Source organism: Microtus oregoni, unplaced genomic scaffold (assembly GCF_018167655.1).
Source record: "Microtus oregoni isolate MIOR12 unplaced genomic scaffold, Mior012 000031F_ref0000149, whole genome shotgun sequence".
NCBI classification, from domain to species: Eukaryota; Metazoa; Chordata; class Mammalia; order Rodentia; family Cricetidae; genus Microtus; species Microtus oregoni.
In genome coordinates, this window is record NW_024543090.1 from 26,471,849 (window position 1) to 26,489,965 (window position 18,117).

Genomic DNA, 18,117 nt, shown 5'->3' on the forward strand with positions numbered 1-18,117 from the left:
AATTCTTGCTGGGGCTCATGTATTTAAGGTGATGATGTCTCCACCAAAATGTTCAGAACAGTAGGTTTGGTAGAGCTGGGAACAGTGATTAAAGGTGAAGGGATTCTTTCTAGGGTATGATGAACCCACAAAATTCTCCAAAAATAAATCCCAAAGCAAAGGTCTCTGAACAGGATGAGCAATCATGGGCCCTGAGGTCTGGGCCGAGCTCTAGCCAAGCTCTCTGGTGACTGTCCTGTGTACTTTCCTTCTTAAAGCTGTCGCTTTTACACTATTTCCTTCAGAGGAGCTAAATGATGCCTTCAAATTAGATAATAGTAACTCATCTGTGAACTACAATTACAGAGATTGTGTCTCCTGACACGTCTGCATAATGTAGAATCAGTTTTTCATGATGGCCGCCTCGTTAAGTTAGATTGAGTATTCAGTATATTCAAGAGAACGTCACGCTCTCAGATTTTATGATAAGTATTCTATCCCCACCAACTTCTGCAGCACAATGAGGCAATAATTTGTGAGTCGGTTCAAATAGTTTTACAGCAAGAAATTCTTGTCTAATTAGCTTCCAGGCCACTTAACTGCCAGTCACTCTTGTGTCGATCTGCAGAACTATTTCTCCTTAAGATGTATTTATTTTTATGAGTGTTCTGCCTGCATGTATATAAGTTCACTGCATGTGTGCTCGGTGCTCACAGAGGTCAGAAGAGGGTACTCGATCCCCTGGAAGTGGAGCTATGGATGATTGTAAGCCTTTGTGTTCCCACTTGGAACTGAACCCAGGTTCTTTGCAAGAGCAGCCAGTGCTCTTAGTCATTGAGCCATCTCTCCAGGCCCTCCTGAGCTATTTGTATGTTCAAGATCCCTGGGCTTGTCTCACAGAATCAAAATCCTGCATCTGTTCATTGTGTTCTTCATGAGGGCCACGTAGGAATATTCGTATGTGGTTGCTACATTATACTCTAATAAAATATTTTCAAATATGCTTTCACACACTTCTGGGGGAGCAAAAGTCACCCTGAGAAGCTTCCCAATGGTATTATTTTGTAGGTATGTGTGTGTGCGCGCTCGAGCGCGTGTGTTTATGTTTGTCTGCGTAGGTGTGTGTAGGCCAGAGGTCAGTCTCTGGTGTCATTTCTCAGGAGTCACTCACCTTGTTTGTACAGACAGGGTCTCTCATTGACCTGGGACTCACTAACTAGACTAAGATGGCTGCCCAGGGAGCCCCAGGGTTCTGTCTGTCTCTGCCTCCCAGTGCTGTGAACACAAGCGCACACCACTACATCTTATTTTTTATGTGCATAGTGGGTGTCAAATTCAGGTCCTCTCATTTGTATGGCAAACGATCTACTGAGCCACCTCTCCAGAACCCACAATGGTGTATTGGGCCAAAAACTTAAAAATAGTACATTAGCAAAATTAAAGCATTCAGAAGTTCTGGAAGAATGGTTTTCATTAACATTATATTTTGTATTTTTATTTATGCTTCCCTGTCTGTATTACCAGTTCCTTTTCTAGCTCCCCTATTGTAACCATCTGTTTGCAAAAGCACACTCCCCACCCGCCCCCAGCCTGCCTCGGATTTTGTTCCATGGTGGAAAGGCCTCCGGAATAGAAGCAAAGAAACACATTTCAGTTTTACTACCAGAGTCCTAAGTGACCTCGTGTTTTCTTGGCATCCATGTCTGAATGTCACAAACTTCCATGAACTTCAGCATGAGAAACCAAGTTGCTGTGGCCCATTTTGGAATGTTCTAAATTCAGACAATAAGGACAGTCTTCCATCACTGCGTACAACGCTTCTATTCCTGCATTATTGCCCAATAAGACAGACCCCCACCCAGAAGGAATGCAAGATTTTCAAACCCCCAGGTCTGAGAAGGCTCCTCTATGAAAGGCCCTCACCTCAGGAAGTTGGAGAGGAGAACAGTGACGCTGGCCAGAGGTCTGAGACACTGGAGGAAGATGGAGAAAGCGATGTTAGTAGATGCATCGGTTTGGATGCATTAGTGATAAACCCCCAGCCACTAACAATGTATCGGTGTCTAATTAAGAAAGATAAATTTAAAATCACTTCTACTTGGTGTAATTTAACCAAGAGTGAGGCCATATTTGAATTCTCTACTTGCTTTTCCCTGTGCCTTTGTCATTCTTTGTCTATTGCATGGGTCTGAACCTGTGGCTGACTGAGAACTGTCTGGTGACTCTTACCCTGTGCCTGTGTCTGTCTCTGTGTTTATGCCCCCACAAAGGGCTTTGCTCTCTCTTTTATACAACAGCACAGAAAGCTTACATGGAGGAGAGAATGGGTGGTACTTTACAGAAATCTTTAACAGTTTTACAAGGGATTAAGTCAACTGACTCAGATAACAAACAAATCTTATCAACGTGTTGTTTTCAACACTATGGCTGTGGCGGTATGGTGTGGGAGGTCCCTCTGTCTATGTGTTGCTTTGATTGATTAATGAATAAAGAGAAGAAAATCTGGAAGAAAAATCAAGTCTCTTCTTAAAATGCTGTGTTTGTTTGTTTCATTTGGAGACAGGGTCTCACAATGTAGACCTGGCCGTCCTGGAACTGGCTCTGTAGGACGGGTTGGCCTCAAACTCAGAACCTGCTCCTGCCTCTCAAGAGCTGGGATTAAACGTATGTGCCATCAGACCTGGCTCTTCTTAGATTTTTTTTAAAGCTTGAAGCACAAGAATTTGAGAAGGATCAGAACTACACCTAAGGATGCCCAGGAGGAGGGAGGGAGGGAAACCAGAGAGAGGGTGCAGACTGTGAAAGAAGCAGTCCCACAAGGGACCATTCATCAATTCCAACATGAAGGACCCTGATTCATTTACCAGTCATCTTAGCACCTGAGAGCATGGGCGGCGGCAGGCTCAGTGTTGCCATCCGGGTCTTCTTGGGACACATAGAAACCTGCAGAGAATGCTGAAATAGCAAGGATTCTGACACCAGAGCATCTGAGGTTGTGCGGCAAACTTCACCCGCAAAGCTCCTATTTGATTCTCAGGTTTCTAGCAGCCGCTGGACATACGCAATTAAATTAGTCAGCGGGACTGGTAGCTGAGTCCTGATAAAATAAACTGGGGTGGGAGATACCTCGTTCTTCTTAAGTAGGGTAGCTTGGACTGAAAGTCGATGTTCATTTTAGCTGTATCTCCACTGCCATTAACAATGACTTGTCGTGTTTCCCCCTCAGAATCCTGACACTCCTTATCAGGTGGCTAATGGCCTTTTCTCTGTTCAGTCGAAAATGACCCAGAGGAAAAGTGATCACAGTCAACACTTTCTATACCCAAATTAACAAAAAGCACATAAGGGCACTGTCATGGTGGTGGGTATTATAAGGTAAGTGATGCTTTTGTTGGAATAAAACAGCCAATTAAGCACTTTGAAGCATTCATGATGTTATATGACTTTTGCTAATCTTGAAGATAAGATATGAGCTCACACACCAGAGCTAAGTGACAAATTAATGATAGAGTGAATGTCGTGGGAGATAAGACGGGAACAGAAGTCACTCCTGGTTGTAAGTGTCTTGAGTGAAGAGAAATTTTAACCTGGAACTAGAAGAGAGCTATAATTATTACATGATCAGAGAAGCACAGATTCAAACAATTTCTCATGGGAACTCTCTTCAGAAACTACTAGAAAGGACTCCAGCAAAAAAGAAGGAACAAATTAAGAGCCAGACCTTTGATCCCTAGAACCACGCTTCAGGATGAGCGGGAACAACCTTGAAGTCTCGAGACACCCCAAGACCAAGTTCTCAGCACAATGATGACTTACTCGTTCCAGAGGGACAAAGAGCAGGGAATAAGAGACATAGATAGGGGACAGAGGATAAGGGAGAAGGGGAAGCGGACAAGAGAGTAGGGGGAAGGGATACTTGCCTCAGAGGGACAAAGGACTGCCTCTGGATAGAGAGGAGACACAAGTAACCTGTGGGCAAATGGCAGTTTATTAAGGTAAAATGTGAAATTTCTCTTAGGATGAGTTGGCTAATTTTGATTGGACATGTTAATTAAGGCAGCCAAAAGGGGTTTTTGATTGCCAGACTTCAAGACTTTGATAGCTGAACCTTGGTAGTCAACCTCAGGAGAAGAAAATGGTCAAATGAAAGATAAGACCTTGGTAGCTAACTTTAAGAATGCAAGGGAATGGGGAAGAAGGGTAAAAGTTACATGTTTGTCAACCTCAGGCCTGCGTTCACCATGCCCAGGCCTGCGTTCTCCGTGCTCAGGCCTGCGTTCACCATACTCAGGCCTGCGTTCACCATACTCAGGCCTGCGTTCACCATGCCCAGGCCTGCGTTCACCATGCCCAGGCCTGCGTTCACCATACTCAGGCCTGCGTTCACCATGCCCAGGCCTGCGTTCACCGTGCCCAGGCCTGCGTTCACCATGCTCAGGCCTGCGTTCACCGTGCCCAGGCCTGCGTTCACCGTGCTCAGGCCTGCGTTCACCATGCTCAGGCTCAGGCCTGTGTTCACCATGTTCTGGCCTGCATTCACCATGCTCAGGCCTGTGTTCACCGTGCCCAGGCCTGCGTTCACCATGCTCTGGCCTGCGTTCACCATGTTCTGGCCTGCGTTCACCATGTTCTGGCCTGCGTTCACCATGCTCAGGCCTGTGTTCACCATGCTCAGGCCTGCGTTCACCATGCTCTGGCCTGTGTTCACCATGCTCAGGCCTGTGTTCACCATGCTCAGGCCTGCGTTCACCATGCTCAGGCCTGCGTTCACCATGCTCAGGCCTGCGTTCACCATGTTCTGGCCTGTGTTCGCCATGTTCTGGCCTGTGTTCACCATGCTCTGGCTTGTGTTCACCATGCTCAGGCCTGTGTTCACCAGGCTCAGGCCTGCTAGAGCCACTTCAACCACCACAGACCAGAGCCAGACCATGGAAAAGGACACCCTGGGGGAAATTATAACTGAGAAAGAACTAAATGTGTCTTTCCTGTAGCATGTTTGGAACACAATACAAAAAATAATGGGCAAATTAGATGTAGCTCCTATAAACAATTGGCTTGAGAGCACTGTGGTTTTTAAAGCATAACACTATTTGTGTTGGTAGTGAATGATAGCTTGAGTCAGGACAAAGGTCCTTCAAGGGAGGACCTGCTCAAACGTTCTCATTAAATATTCCCAGGAATGGTGTTTAGGACAATGTTAAAAGAATTATCCTAATTCAGAAGGTAAGTTCTGTATCATTTTAGAAGAAATGTCAACACATAATCTAGAGATAGGGAAGGAGATTCCAGCACGAGAAGCCCACACGTTAGGGGCCTTGTCCTTAAGGAGTGAGACTGGGAGTGGGCGTGTGCAGACGCTTAGGGAAGGCATCATACCTGTCTCTTATTCTGAAGAGTAATATATGGAAGAAAAAGCCTTCAGTTAAAAATCAGAGGCGCCTTGAACCTCAGGCAGCAGGCAGAATTGGACACTGGGCCTGGAGTGAGCTTCGGAAACCTACCATGTTACACCAGGAATCTAAAAGGCCAATCGAAGGCTATGGGGGCCTTCCCTGATGGATTTTGAATCTAATCAATAAGTAGACAATAGACAAGAAAAATATACATGTATAGACTGTAGTAACAAGAAATGTAAATAGAAAAATATTCTGGTAGTAAACAGTTCTGAGGGGAGGCGGAGAGACAATTTAAGTTTTTTCAGAATGGCCTCCTGGAGATAAATGGAGTTTTGCCAAGGCCAAAACTGGGTCTAGAAATGGTTAGAAAAACACCACGACCAGAGGGTGTTAGGACAGTCGCTCAAGCGGGGAAAATGAGCAGAACGCCTGACCACGCTAGAAATTCCAAAGTTCTGGGCATATAGATAAAATTTAAAGCCTGGGCCCAGAGAGCAGGCTCAGTGGGACAGTGAGCTTGTTGCTCAAGCTTGGTCACCAAAGGTCAAAGGTCCACCCCTAAACCCACCTATCGTGGACCGAGCTGACCTCACACCGGCATGGCGATACATGCAGAAGCACACATACAAATCATGTTTTTTTTTTTCCTTTTCTTCTAACTTTTCCTTCCTTCCGTTTGTTTGGTTTTTTGAGACAGGGTTTCTCTGTGTAGTCCTGGTTGTCCTAGAACTCACTCTGTAGACCAGGATGGTCTCACACTCACAGAGATCCATCCATCCACCTGCCTCCGCCATGGAAATGACGATCATCCCCTAATATGTTTAGTTGGTATGGGCCTTCTATTTATTTTGAAATCCAAGTGCATCACAACTGGGCTTCCACGTGTTTGTAGCATACTACAGACAAAACCGGAGAGTTTATTAAGTTCCTTCATTATCCCCTTTGTGAAGTCAAAGAATAATTGCCTTCCAGCCACGGGATCTCCCATGAGCTTTGGCCGAGAAGAGATTTTAAAACGCTCTGCCGGGTCACTTGCAGAAGGCGAACGGTCTCTCCTTAGCGCCGCGGAACGTCGGGCCGAGGAACGTCGGGCCGAGGAAGGGCGCGTAGGAGGCCGCTAGGCGGAGCGCCGGGTGGGGCGGGGCGGGGCGGCGGGCTCGGGGCCTGCGGGGCCTAAAGTGCGAGCAGCGGCCCAGGGAGGGACCCGCCATGGCGCTCCTGGGCGCGCGCGCGCTTCTGCTGCGCTGCCGCCTCCTGCAGAGCCGAAGCGGCGACAGAGCCGGTGAAGTCCCCGCCCGGGCCGGGGGTGCGGGAGTTGGGCCGGGAGCGCGCGCTGGTGGAGGGGAAGTCAGGGAGGAAGTCAGCGCGCGCGGGTGAGGAGGCTGGGCCTGCTCAGGTAGCAGGGATAGCGGGGATCCGGGGCGGGGCTCCGAGCGCGGGAGCGAGTCCATTGGGGTCTCCGAGGGGGGGGGAGCACGCCGCGGTCGGAGCCTCCGCTACGCTGCGCTCGAGCCTTTTGCGGAAGGCCTCGCCCCCGTCCTGTGCGGTGGGCTCGTCCAGGCGGGAGACGTTTTTTTTCTTCCCGGGCCGGTGCTCATTCGGTTTTGGCTTTTTTTGCCCCCTGCTAGCCGCCATGCCCTGCTCGGAAGACGCGGCAGCCGGCTCGGTGAGCAAGCGGGCTCGGGCCGAGGATAGCTCTCCTCTGCGCTTCGTGCGCCTCTCGGAGCACGCCACGGCTCCCACTCGCGGGTCCGCGGGCGCTGCGGGCTACGACCTGTACAGGTGAGAGCCACGGCCACGCGGCAGGATTGCAAACCCCGAGCCTCGGTGCAGCCGTGGCTCCGCCGCGGTCTCGCGGAAACTTTTAAGAGTTCTACTTAAGCAAACCCTGTAAGGGATTCGGGCGAGGGGAAAGTAAACGGCTGACATAGCCAAAACATTGCTGTGCAGCGTGCACGCCACCCTTTGCAAGGGGAAAGTCCGGTGAGCGCGGTTTATCCTTGACTGAAAGGTGACGGTCTGCGGTGTGCTCGTTAGAAAAGCTACGTGGGAGTCTAGGAAGAGGATCCCTGGACGCTGTTTACATTTCTATACGGCCATTCCGTCCAAAGACTGACAACTTAAGAAAGGGGGGTCCCAGGCTCAGCAGTATAAGCAACTTGGCGATGGTCATCAAGCCTCACGCCCCGTGTGTATGCATCTAGCAGGGCGAGTCTCTGGAGAGATATTAGATACTTTGCACATCTTGTAAGTAAGCTGGGGTCTTCTGTGTTTCGGAAGTGACTGGTGAGCACATACCACGTGAAAGGAATGGAGGTAACACAGTCCTCCAGAATTAAGGCCTCCCGAGTAACTTCCAGTGCTGCTCATTGTCTCTGACGTTTTTATCAGGAAGGGAGCGCAGCATTTGGTAGGTGCACCTTCAGAAATCGGTTTTCCCACTGGGAATGGACACCCAAAATTGGGTGGCCAATTTTCTCCTCAGCCACAGCTTGGGAGGTTTGTTGATCTCCCTGGCTAAGAAGGAATGCCGCGTATCTCGGCGCCTCACCAGGTGTTTACCCTTTTCTTCTGCAGGTTCACCCTCACTCAGGAGAGTCATGTGTTAGCAGGTTAGAACTGTGCCTGGTTTGGAGTAAGGGCCTAGTGAGTGTTAGCTGTTGTTTGCCAGTTTCTTGGCTTTTCATTTTCTTTCCATAAAGTTTGTGAATTAAGTCTACCTTTTTGCTCCCCGTGCTAATACCCAGCCATTGCTTTCAGAGCTGAAAACGCACAGCTTTGGCAGTGTCGGCATCTGCTCTGTCCACTGTTAAATTCAGAGAACTGTTAGCTAAGCTGTGAGCCCGTATTTCTTTTCCCACCCCCAACCAGGGTTTTACCATGGAGTTCTGACTACCCTAGGCTCACCAAGATCTCTCTACCTGAGCACTAGGGTTAAAGGTGTCTGCCACCACCTCCAACCTAAAGCCGTCTTTTTAAACCTAAAGGAAAAACTACCTTCTAAAGAAACGTTTTAGATGAGTTAGGAATTTGTCAATATTGTTTATAGGATCTAAGTTTATATGAAGTAATGACATAGCTATACAGTTTATATGCATTAACACAGCAAAGAATGTTAAAAAACAGTTTAATTAAAAGTGGCACACACATTTAATTCCATCACTTGGGAGGCAGAGGCAGGAGGATCTCTTGAGTTCAAGGCCAGCCTGGTCCACAAAGAGAAGAGCAGGACAGCCGTGGCTGTAATAAAGAGAAACCGTGTCTGGAAAGAAAAAAAGTTTAATAAATACTTTATTTAAATGTCTTTTTAGTGCCTATGATTATACAGTAGCACCCATGGAGAAAGCTGTTGTGAAAACAGACATTCAGATCGCTGTTCCTTCTGGGTGCTATGGAAGAGTAGGTAAGTGGTTTAAGAAACAGGTAACTGTCACGCCTGCCCTGTGGTAACGTCTGTCATCTTAGTGTCGTGTGGGCACACAGTGGCGAGCTGATGCAGGCTTGGACAGTGTCCATCTGGACGCACACAGCTATTTTAAAGAACTTCGATTCACATGTCTACGTTTGCCTCTTTTATTTTCATTTTTACTTCAAATACCTTCTTGAGTTTATAGAGTTGTTACACTGACCCAATTGTTGGTTCTTAAAATGGAAAATATGGGCGGTTTTTAATTGGAGCTTTTTCTAGTAGTGTTGTAACTTTGCAAAAGTTAGTCTGCATAGGAGGTCACATTCTTTGTAAATATAGTGATGAGCAGACTAATATTTGTGTAAGAAAGTGGGGTCTTAATGATGGCTTTGGCATTTTATATTATGGGAGAGAGGCCTGAACCCACACCCACTGAGCCTTGTCTTGCTCTGTGCCCTTACGATTAGAGCTAGGGGCACTTGTGTGTACTGTTGCTGCTGAGAAGACATGGACTGAGTTTCTGGGACGTGCCACTTATCTGGAGACAAAGGCTCTTCCTTAGATAAGAGACCTGGACTAACACGGTCGTCACACATGTGTAGAGCCTCTAGTAGTACTTTGCCCCTTAAAAGGAGGAAAATGGGTTCTGCTGGTCTGTAGCATCGCTGACTACACTTTGAAGGTCCCAGCACGGGAGAGAACTGAGTCCACAAAGATGCCTTCTGATCTACACACATACCCCATGCACGGCTGTACTACTCAGAAGGCTTCAGGTTGAGCTGTACTTGCTCACTTTCCAATCCATCCCAGCAACCCATTGCTCCCTTCGGTACCACGACTAGCCGTGTGACTGTGCTTTGGGTTTGCCTTGAATTAAAACGGCATTGACTTTTTCTAAACTAGCCTCTTCCAGCTTTGGTAGTGTAGTATATGGTAAAGGTGTTCTTTAAGAATGATCCTGCCGACATTAAGGTGAAAATAACCACCTTAGAGGAGACCGTGGTACAAAAATAGTGTATCTATTTTCCCTTACCATTGAAAGTGACCACTGTTTTTCAATTTTGTTTTCAGCTCCGCGATCTGGCTTGGCAGTAAAGTACTTCATAGACGTAGGAGGTAACATTTATTTCTTTATTCTATGAGATTTTGTAGTATCCTTGCCTCTGGGAATCACTAAGTCTGAATAGGCAATATTGCTGTGGTTTCAGATACTATTTGATAATGTCTGATTTCTACTGATCATATATGAAATGCATGTTGTCTTACTAATAACAGGCACTATCCAACGAAGGGTTTTGCCTTGCTGTACTGGTAATCTGTATTTAGTACAAAGATGAGGAAAACATTTTGTATGGTTATTGAATTAGAGTTTGCTGAACTATTTAGCAAAAGGTTCTAGTTAGACAGCTCTAACTTGTAAGAATTTTCTTAGCTTTGGAAGAAAGGCCATACTTGTTTTGCAAAATGTAGCAAGGTTCTTTGCCCCACAGTACCAAGACTAACTATGTGCTTTTCTCTGTTTCTCAGAAGTGTCTTTGGTGGCACCTGTTTCTCTTTACCTTTGGGTGGTGTCACCTTGTAGCTGCAGGGTTTCTAACCGTACCTCTGTATGTAAAGAATCTTCACTTTCCTGACCGGATTCTTTTTTTTTTTTTTTTTTTTTTTTAAGATTTCGTTTATTTATTATGTATACAACATTCTGCCTCCATGTATGCCCGCATGCCAGAAGAGGGCACCAGATCTCATTGCACATGGTTGTGAGCCACCACGTGGTTGGTGGGAATTGAACTCAGGACCTCTGGAGAGCAGCCAGTGCTCTTTAACCTCTGAGCCATCTCTCCAGCCCCCTGACCGGATTCTTATGTGTGTATTCATTTGGTATATGTGAGCATTCTGCCCTTGTGTGTGTATACATGCGCATGCCTGGGTCTTTGGGGGACCAGAAGAGGGCCTCATCCCCTGATCCTGGTGTTACAGAAGGTTGTGAGCTGCCTTGAGAGTTCTGTCAGCTGAACCTAAGATCCTCTCCAAGAGCAACAAGTGCTTTTAATTGCTGAGCCATCTTCGTGGTCCTCCTGGAAGGATGATGTTAGGGCACATGACTTCACTGCTGTGGTGCCAGACTCTTGACCTTTCTTTGTCTTCTTCATCCAGTATTTTTGACTGCAGAGACACTGACTTTCAGATACCTGTGTATGCTAGATTGTCCTGTGGCCATTTTTAGAGAACTGTGTCAAGTGGGGGTTTTTTGTTTGTTTTGTTTTTTGTTTTTTTTAAACGAGAAAATTGGCTTAGGATTGTGTTTCTAATAGGATCAACACTGCCCATCCCCTCACTGTCCTGTCTTTATTGTTCTGTGCCAGTGTGGGTGTGGGTTGTTTAAGGAAGACGAAGGGCTCCTTGCCCGGACTTGTCTACCCGCGGGCCTCATGTTTTGGAAAGTACTGGTATCTCCCATGGTGGCACTAGGTGGCACTGTGGGGCAAGGCAGATAGCCTAAATAGTTTCCTGTTGTGTGTAGCCTTAAGGTTGGTATTTACAGTTCTCTCTTGGATTAAGAATTCCCAGGGCTTAGTGAGTTACATTTAATTTTCAGAAATACTTTTTACAGACTGGAGAGAAGGCTCATCAGTTAAGAGCACTGGCTGCTCTTCCAGAGGAGCTGGGTTCAATTCTGAGCACCGCATGGCAGCTCACAACTGTCTGTAACTCCAGTTCTGGGGTTCTGGCATGCTCTTATTACCTCCTCAGGCATAGAATGCTTGTGGTGCATAGACATCTACGCAGGCAAAGCACCCATACACATAAAATAAAAATTTTTAAAAATTTACTAATTCAAATATAGCCAGTTGGGATATACTAATTACCTAACTTAAAGTTATAAATGTTTTGTATATTTTTATTGAGACTTCAAAGGGTTTTGAAAGGGACTATACTCATCTGCATAATAGAATTTAGTGTGCCTGCCTCTGAGGGGTACGAGGGCTAAGTTCTGCGTGTGAAGCAGCCAGCAGTGTTTGGCACATATTTTAATTCAAGTTAGCAGTTCTGTCTCCCAAGGACGTAGCAGATTTTTATGTGGAAACTTCTTTTTCCCCTCCAACCTTGTTTCTAAATTTTGCTCTGCTTAAACCAACTGTCTGGGGGAACATCATGTAATTGGAAGGTTAGTTTGCCTGGTGGTTGGTGTGAGGTTATTCATAAAATCACACTGCGGTATGTTCTTGGATGCAGAAAATCTAAGGAATTTTTCTTAGGTACAAGTTTATCATAGTTGGCCACTGAAGGGAGATGCTGTTAGAAGCCTCAGGCTGGAAGAAGGGTCAAAAGGAAAAGTTGACTCTGCAAGACTGTGTTCTGAATTCACATCTGGTAGGTGTGGAGCCTTTTCACTCAAGCTTCCAACAGTGACATGCCAGAGTCTTGACACAGAAAACCTTGCCTGAAGTCGATTACCGACTGCCAGTTCCAGTGCCTGGTTTGTCCAGTGATAACTTTCCAAGATACTTGGTGCATTTTCACGAAGAGATATTAGGACACACTGATCTTCATGCAGAGACTGCACACAGCGTTCACCATCTTCAGAGATTACACACAGGGTTCACCATCTTCATGCAGAGAAGGTCTTTCTTTCTTTCTTTCTTTCTTTCTTCTTTTTATAATAGTGGTACTAGGATTGACTTCTAAGGACTCACACAAATGCTCTCCCCTACCCCCATTTTTTTTTTCTTTCTCTAGTCCTCTCTGTACTTGTAGTGGCTTTGTGGGTTCTGGGAATTGAACTCAAATCCTGGAAGAGCAGCCAGTGCTCTTAAGTGTTGGCCATGTCTCCACGCCCTCTTTTCCTGTCTTCATGAGAGAAAATCTCTAAGTTAGCAGGTGAGCCCCGAACATGGCAGTTGTTCTGCATCAGCCTCCCAGGCAGTTGGCCTTGAAGGCCTTTGCCACAGGAGCCAGCATTGTTTTGGTTTATTTGCTTGCTATGTAGATTTTCACATTTTCATGTTCCGGGCATATAAAATGACATGGCCTTGTAGGATTCAAGACACCTAGCTGTTTGAATACTCTCAATAGGAGAACTTTGCAGATACACAGTGGAGATTTTATATATATATGCCAGAAAATTGCTCATGAAAAAACAAAAAATCATAGATAAAATATGGAAATATATGACAAATGTCCATTGTACATATGGAAAGAATGTCCACCCACAGGGAATGAAAAGACCATGGAATCTTTTATTTATCATTGACCAGTAGGTAAAAGACTGTTGCCATCTGGTCCTAGCACAAACTCAGCTGTGCCTCTTTTATCTAGCAATGTGTGTATGTGGCTGTCCTTTGACCCAGGATAGTTCCTGTGACTTACTGGAGATAGCACTGATGTGCATCAAAGGCTGTTTTGTGTATCATAGCAAAAACATGAAAGCAGCAGGAGTGTTTGTTACGTAAGATATTTCCTACACATGCATAGAAAGGAATCACTAGAATTTATGCTGTTGCAGTGAAGAACTGATTCTTTGGGGCGGAAGAATTAAAGTAATTAATTACTCTTAGAAACTTTATTACTATAATATTGGTTTTTACCTTGTGGTGCTACTTGAGTAATTTAATAGTTTCCTAATAAAGTACTAACCGAAAGATTTGGAAGTCAGCCCTGGTTATCTTACACAGACTCTTTTGTAGTCAGTATTCTTGTTAGGCTGTGCCTCAGGTCTTCCACAGTGGAAGTTCTCCAGTCTTCTGTGGTCATTTGCTACAACGTGGGACAGCACACACTTATCCTGGGGTTTCCTTGTGAAGTGCAAGAAGCTGCATTATTCCTGCAGTTAACCTTTTTCCAAAGAGTATGAGAACGGCTGGCCCAATCTTTGTCAGTTCTTTTCCTAAGTATTAAAGAGTAATAAACTGATAATAAAGGGAACCTTATATAATATTTGGATTGGTAAAAGGTTTGTTGCTATTCTAATAGAAATGAAGGGCTGTTAGCCACGTTATCTGTGCTTGTGGGAACACATCAAGTTCCAGACTCTGGGGTGGCTGGGGGCAGTTGTGAGGCCTGTGTCTTCTGGGCTGTGGCAAGGACCTAGCTCAGGTTTCTTGTAAGGATCCATATAATTTTGTAATATCAAACATGTACTAATCAGATATTTAAAAATAATCTTGGGCCAGCAAGATGGTTTGGCGGGTAAAGGTCCCCACTGTCAAGCCAGGTGACTGGAGTTCATACCCGCAAGTGGATGGGAGGAACTGACTCCCGGAGTTCACACCCGCATGTGCATGGGAGGAACTGACTCTTGGAGTTCACACCCTCCTGTGCTTGGGAGGAACCGACTCCCGGAGTTCACACCCGCATGTGCATGGGAGGAACCGACCCCCGGAGTTCACACCCGCATGTGCATGGGAGGAACTGACTCCCGGAGTTCACACCCGCATGTGCATGGGAGGAACTGACTCCCGGAGTTCACACCCGCATGTACATGGGAGGAATCGACTCCCAGAGTTCACACCCGCATGTGCATGGGAGGAACTGACTCCCGGAGTTCACACCCGCATGTGCATGGGAGGAACCGACTCCCGGAGTTCACACCCGCATGTGCATGGGAGGAACTGACTCCCGGAGTTCACACCCGCATGTGCATGGGAGGAACTGACTCCAGGAGTTCACATCCTCATGTGCATGGGAGGAACTGACTCCCGGAATTCACACCCGCATGTGCATGGGAGGAACTGACTCCCGGAGTTCATACCCTCGTGTGCATGGGAGGAACTGACTCCAGGAGTTCACACCCTCGTGTGCATGGGAGGAACTGACTCCCGGAGTTCATACCCTCGTGTGCATGGGAGGAACTGACTCCCGGAGTTCACCCCTGCATGTGGAAGGGAGGAACTGACTCCTGGAGTTCACACCCTTATATGGATGGGAGGAACTGACTCCCGGAGTTCACACCCTCATGTGCATGGGAGGAACTGACTCCCGGAGTTCACCCCTGCATGTGGAAGGGAGGAACTGACTCCTGGAGTTCACACCCTTATATGGATGGGAGGACTGACTCCCGGAGTTCACACCCTCATGTACATGGGAGGAACTGACTCCCATAGTTGCCTTCTGACCTCCCTCATGCTGTTGCAACAACAGCAAAAATTTTAAGAGAACTCATTAAGCTTACTAGCCAGTGTTAACTAAACTCTCGTGGTTTTAAAAACGATAGTGGTTTGAATTGAAAGGGAAAAATAACAGCAGTTCTGCCCCATTTTCTTGTGCAAGTGGACTATTCTAGTAGCTGCAAGACTGCTATATAGCATGTCACCACTGACTTTTCCCCTGCAGGTTGCTGGGCTCAGAGTGTTGTTTCTCTGATCTAATCAACGAAAGCTGTTAGCAGAGAAGACTTCGAAAGCCTAGATCTTTTTTCTACTAGTCTTTTTAGCATGTGAACTGGGAAGTCGGCCAGGAGGTTAGAGAGGATGTTTGCTCCACCCAGCTTGGAGTACAAGATGCTCACCACTTGATGAGCATTCAGGATGGATTATTGGAACATGCTTTTAAAATACTTGTTTTTTAGTAATATCATTTGTTTCCAGAATGTGTAGGACCGAATTGAAATTCACTTTGTCAGGTGTAAGAAGAAGAATCTGAGGAAGTCTTTGGAAAAGTAGTTTTGAGATAATCTAAGACACCTGCTGTTCTGATGGCATAAATCAAAAATAATTATTCTAAATTTATTTTAAATAATTTTATTTAAATTATTTTAAATTATTCCTTTCTCCAGCCGGTGTCATAGACGAGGATTATAGAGGAAATGTTGGTGTCGTGCTGTTTAACTTTGGAAAAGAGAAGTTTGAAGGTGAGTTAAATATGTAGGAAATTTTGAGTTACCTGTGTTAGTAAAACTGACCCTAGTTCTCATTGAATAAGACAGAATAGCAAATACATCTATAAACATCAATAGTAATCTGTGTTTTCTTTCTTTTTTTTTCTTTTTAAGTAAAAAAAGGCGATCGGATTGCACAGCTCATTTGTGAACGGATTTTTTATCCAGACTTAGAAGAAGTTGAAGTAAGTGCAAATGCCGAGTGGAGAAGGAGTGGCGTCTCAAAGTGCAGAGCGGGGATGTTTGGGAGTGTGCTGTGTGTAGCTAAACAGTGTGCGCGACCCATGCTAGTTAAGCTAGATTGGTTTTTCAGTGTGAGACTGTTGAATGTTTTCATCTGGAAGAGCGTAGCCTTTCGGATGGTGGGGTGACAGGGTAGGCTAAGGGTTTGCGGGTTTTCCGGAGAGCTGTGACGGATTGATTGGTGTGTCTTCCTCCTCTCTTGTCTTTCAGACACTGGATAACACTGAAAGGGGCTCAGGAGGTTTCGGCTCCACTGGAAAAAACTGAAAATTTGCTTAAGTGTTTTGCTGTATCAGCGCTCTAAAGAGGTGCTTCAGTTCTGGTAGCGTGCCGTGTCCTAGGATGCAGGAAAGGGGACCTGTTAGGTCACATGGGAACGTCTCTCTTCTGCCTCTGGTTGCCTGTGAGGGTAGCACTGAGAGGCAGGCTTGATGAAACCAAGTATGCAATTGGGTTTTTTTTTTATTATTTAAATTCTAGTCCTCGAACTACTGGTTTTGCTCTAATTGCTTTATCGATTGTAAGTTTTTTGTTTGTTTGCTTGTTTTTTAATTCAATAAAGTTGAAGTCTTTAGCAGAAGCTGTCTTTTACATAAGCTGACTCAAGAACCAAAAAGAGGTCAAACAGTCAGGGCTGTAACAGCACTTGGGAACTGAGTCAGGAGCATTGCTGGGAGTTAGAGGCCAGCCAGCGCTACTGTGAGATGCTGTGTGAAGAGGGGGAGGTGTTGTGGGACTGCATTGGTGCTGTGTGACAGGTCTCCTCGCCCTGGATTGGAGCCCACAATGGGCAGACTCTAAAGTAGGACTTGTGCGTCAGTGGGGAAGGGGCTGCACCCAGGAGCAGAAGGGACTCAAAGAGACCTGCTCCTTACAGCCATCGACCTAGAGCACACCACACAGCCTGCAAGCAGCTCAGCTGGTCTTGAGTGCCTCACTGTGGATGAAATTGGGGAGGGATTCTTCCCCGCGCTGCCATTATCACACAGTTCCCTGGCCCAGTAGGACCGGTGTTAGCTTTTGATTATCTGCCTCTAATTACCTTCCCTCGTGGTTCTGCTGCCTGTGTCTGCTTAGCCTTAAGGTAGACAGGATAGAAAACTTAAAGATAGGCCAATTTTAGCACTAGTAATGATAGCGCTGTAATCTGTGCCTGGACACTTCAGTATTTTCTGTTGGTGTAAACTGTACCCTCCTACCCTACCCATCATTTTAGCTGAGAAATGCCTTCTTGTTTTTTAATCATCCAAAGAAGAGTTGGGGACGGTATCTTCCCCAAACAGATGTGTGTTCAACTCCCCCACTGGAGGCTGGCTGTGTACTCAGATGTTCCCATGCTGCCTTAAGTGAAAAAGGAAAGGCACGCCCTAAGGGAGCACGTGAAAACCTGTAAAAGCTGTTTATTTGAAACTATGTGGCTAAATTGGGAAGGTTTTTTTTTTTTTAAATTAAGCAGATCTCGTGGAATAAGTCTAGTGCCTGTAAAAGATTTTAGACAAAATTTAATTAATAACATCATTGTGTTTGGGTCTTATTTTAAAGTGGGTTTATGGGAGTGGGGCAAGTGCCATGGCGGCTACTGGTCATTAACTCCTACTGAAGCCCCCAGTGCCAGCTTCTCGCCTCCTGGGGCACATGGACGCATGCAAATACGGACATACACACAAATGTAAAAAAATGTTTAAAAATAAATCTCTAGGAAAATACACTCTAAAATACTGCTTATTTTTGCCTGTTGTAGTTGGTAAGTTTTTTTTCCTTTTTGTATTTTCTATAATCTTTAAAAAATGACCAAAAAAAGTTTATATATATATATATATATATATATATATATATATAGCAAACTGCATTTTCCTCTGATTTATTTTTTTTTAACTATTGATTCTTTGGGAGTTTCACATGCACCCCAATTTCACTTATATCTCCTTCCCCCCAAGTCCTCACCCCTGCAACGCCCCCCAAAGAAACAACATAAGCAAGCAGGCAAACAAACATAAACAAGAACAAAACAAACAACAACAAAACTGCTTCTCCTTTCCCAGCTCTCCAGAGACTTCTTCTCTCATCCTGGTGGCACTGGGGCCTCGGTGTATCATAGTTCACCCTTTTGTCTTATTAGCTTCACTAGCAAATCTTTGCACTGAGTCGCTGGTCTGGTTCAAGGCCTCTGGTCTCTGGCACACCGTCACGGGATCCTCAGTGAAACTCCTCTGGGA

The 18,117-nt window shown here is 45.7% G+C and overlaps 1 protein-coding gene across 1 annotated transcript; it reads left to right on the forward strand.

Annotated features, from left to right (window-relative positions):
• Nucleotides 1-6,522: 6,522 nt before the first annotated feature.
• Dut (deoxyuridine triphosphatase) lies at nt 6,523-16,478 on the forward strand. The gene is made up of 7 exons (XM_041678695.1): nt 6,523-6,657; nt 7,004-7,157; nt 8,687-8,778; nt 9,856-9,900; nt 15,557-15,631; nt 15,773-15,843; nt 16,112-16,478. The coding sequence occupies exons 1-7, from the start codon at nt 6,585-6,587 to the stop codon at nt 16,166-16,168; spliced, it is 567 nt and encodes a 188-aa protein (XP_041534629.1). The 5' UTR covers nt 6,523-6,584; the 3' UTR covers nt 16,169-16,478.
• The last annotated feature ends 1,639 nt before the right edge of the window (nt 16,479-18,117 follow it).

Coding starts and splice junctions, on each gene's coding strand:
- Dut (XM_041678695.1), top strand. CDS start 6,585: ATGGCGCTCCTGGGCGCGCGCGCGCTTCTGCTGCGCTGCCGCCTCCTG. Junction 7,158..8,686: donor GCGGGCTACGACCTGTACAG/GTGAGAGCCACG, acceptor ATGTCTTTTTAG/TGCCTATGATTATACAGTAG. Junction 15,844..16,111: donor CAGACTTAGAAGAAGTTGAA/GTAAGTGCAAAT, acceptor CTTGTCTTTCAG/ACACTGGATAACACTGAAAG.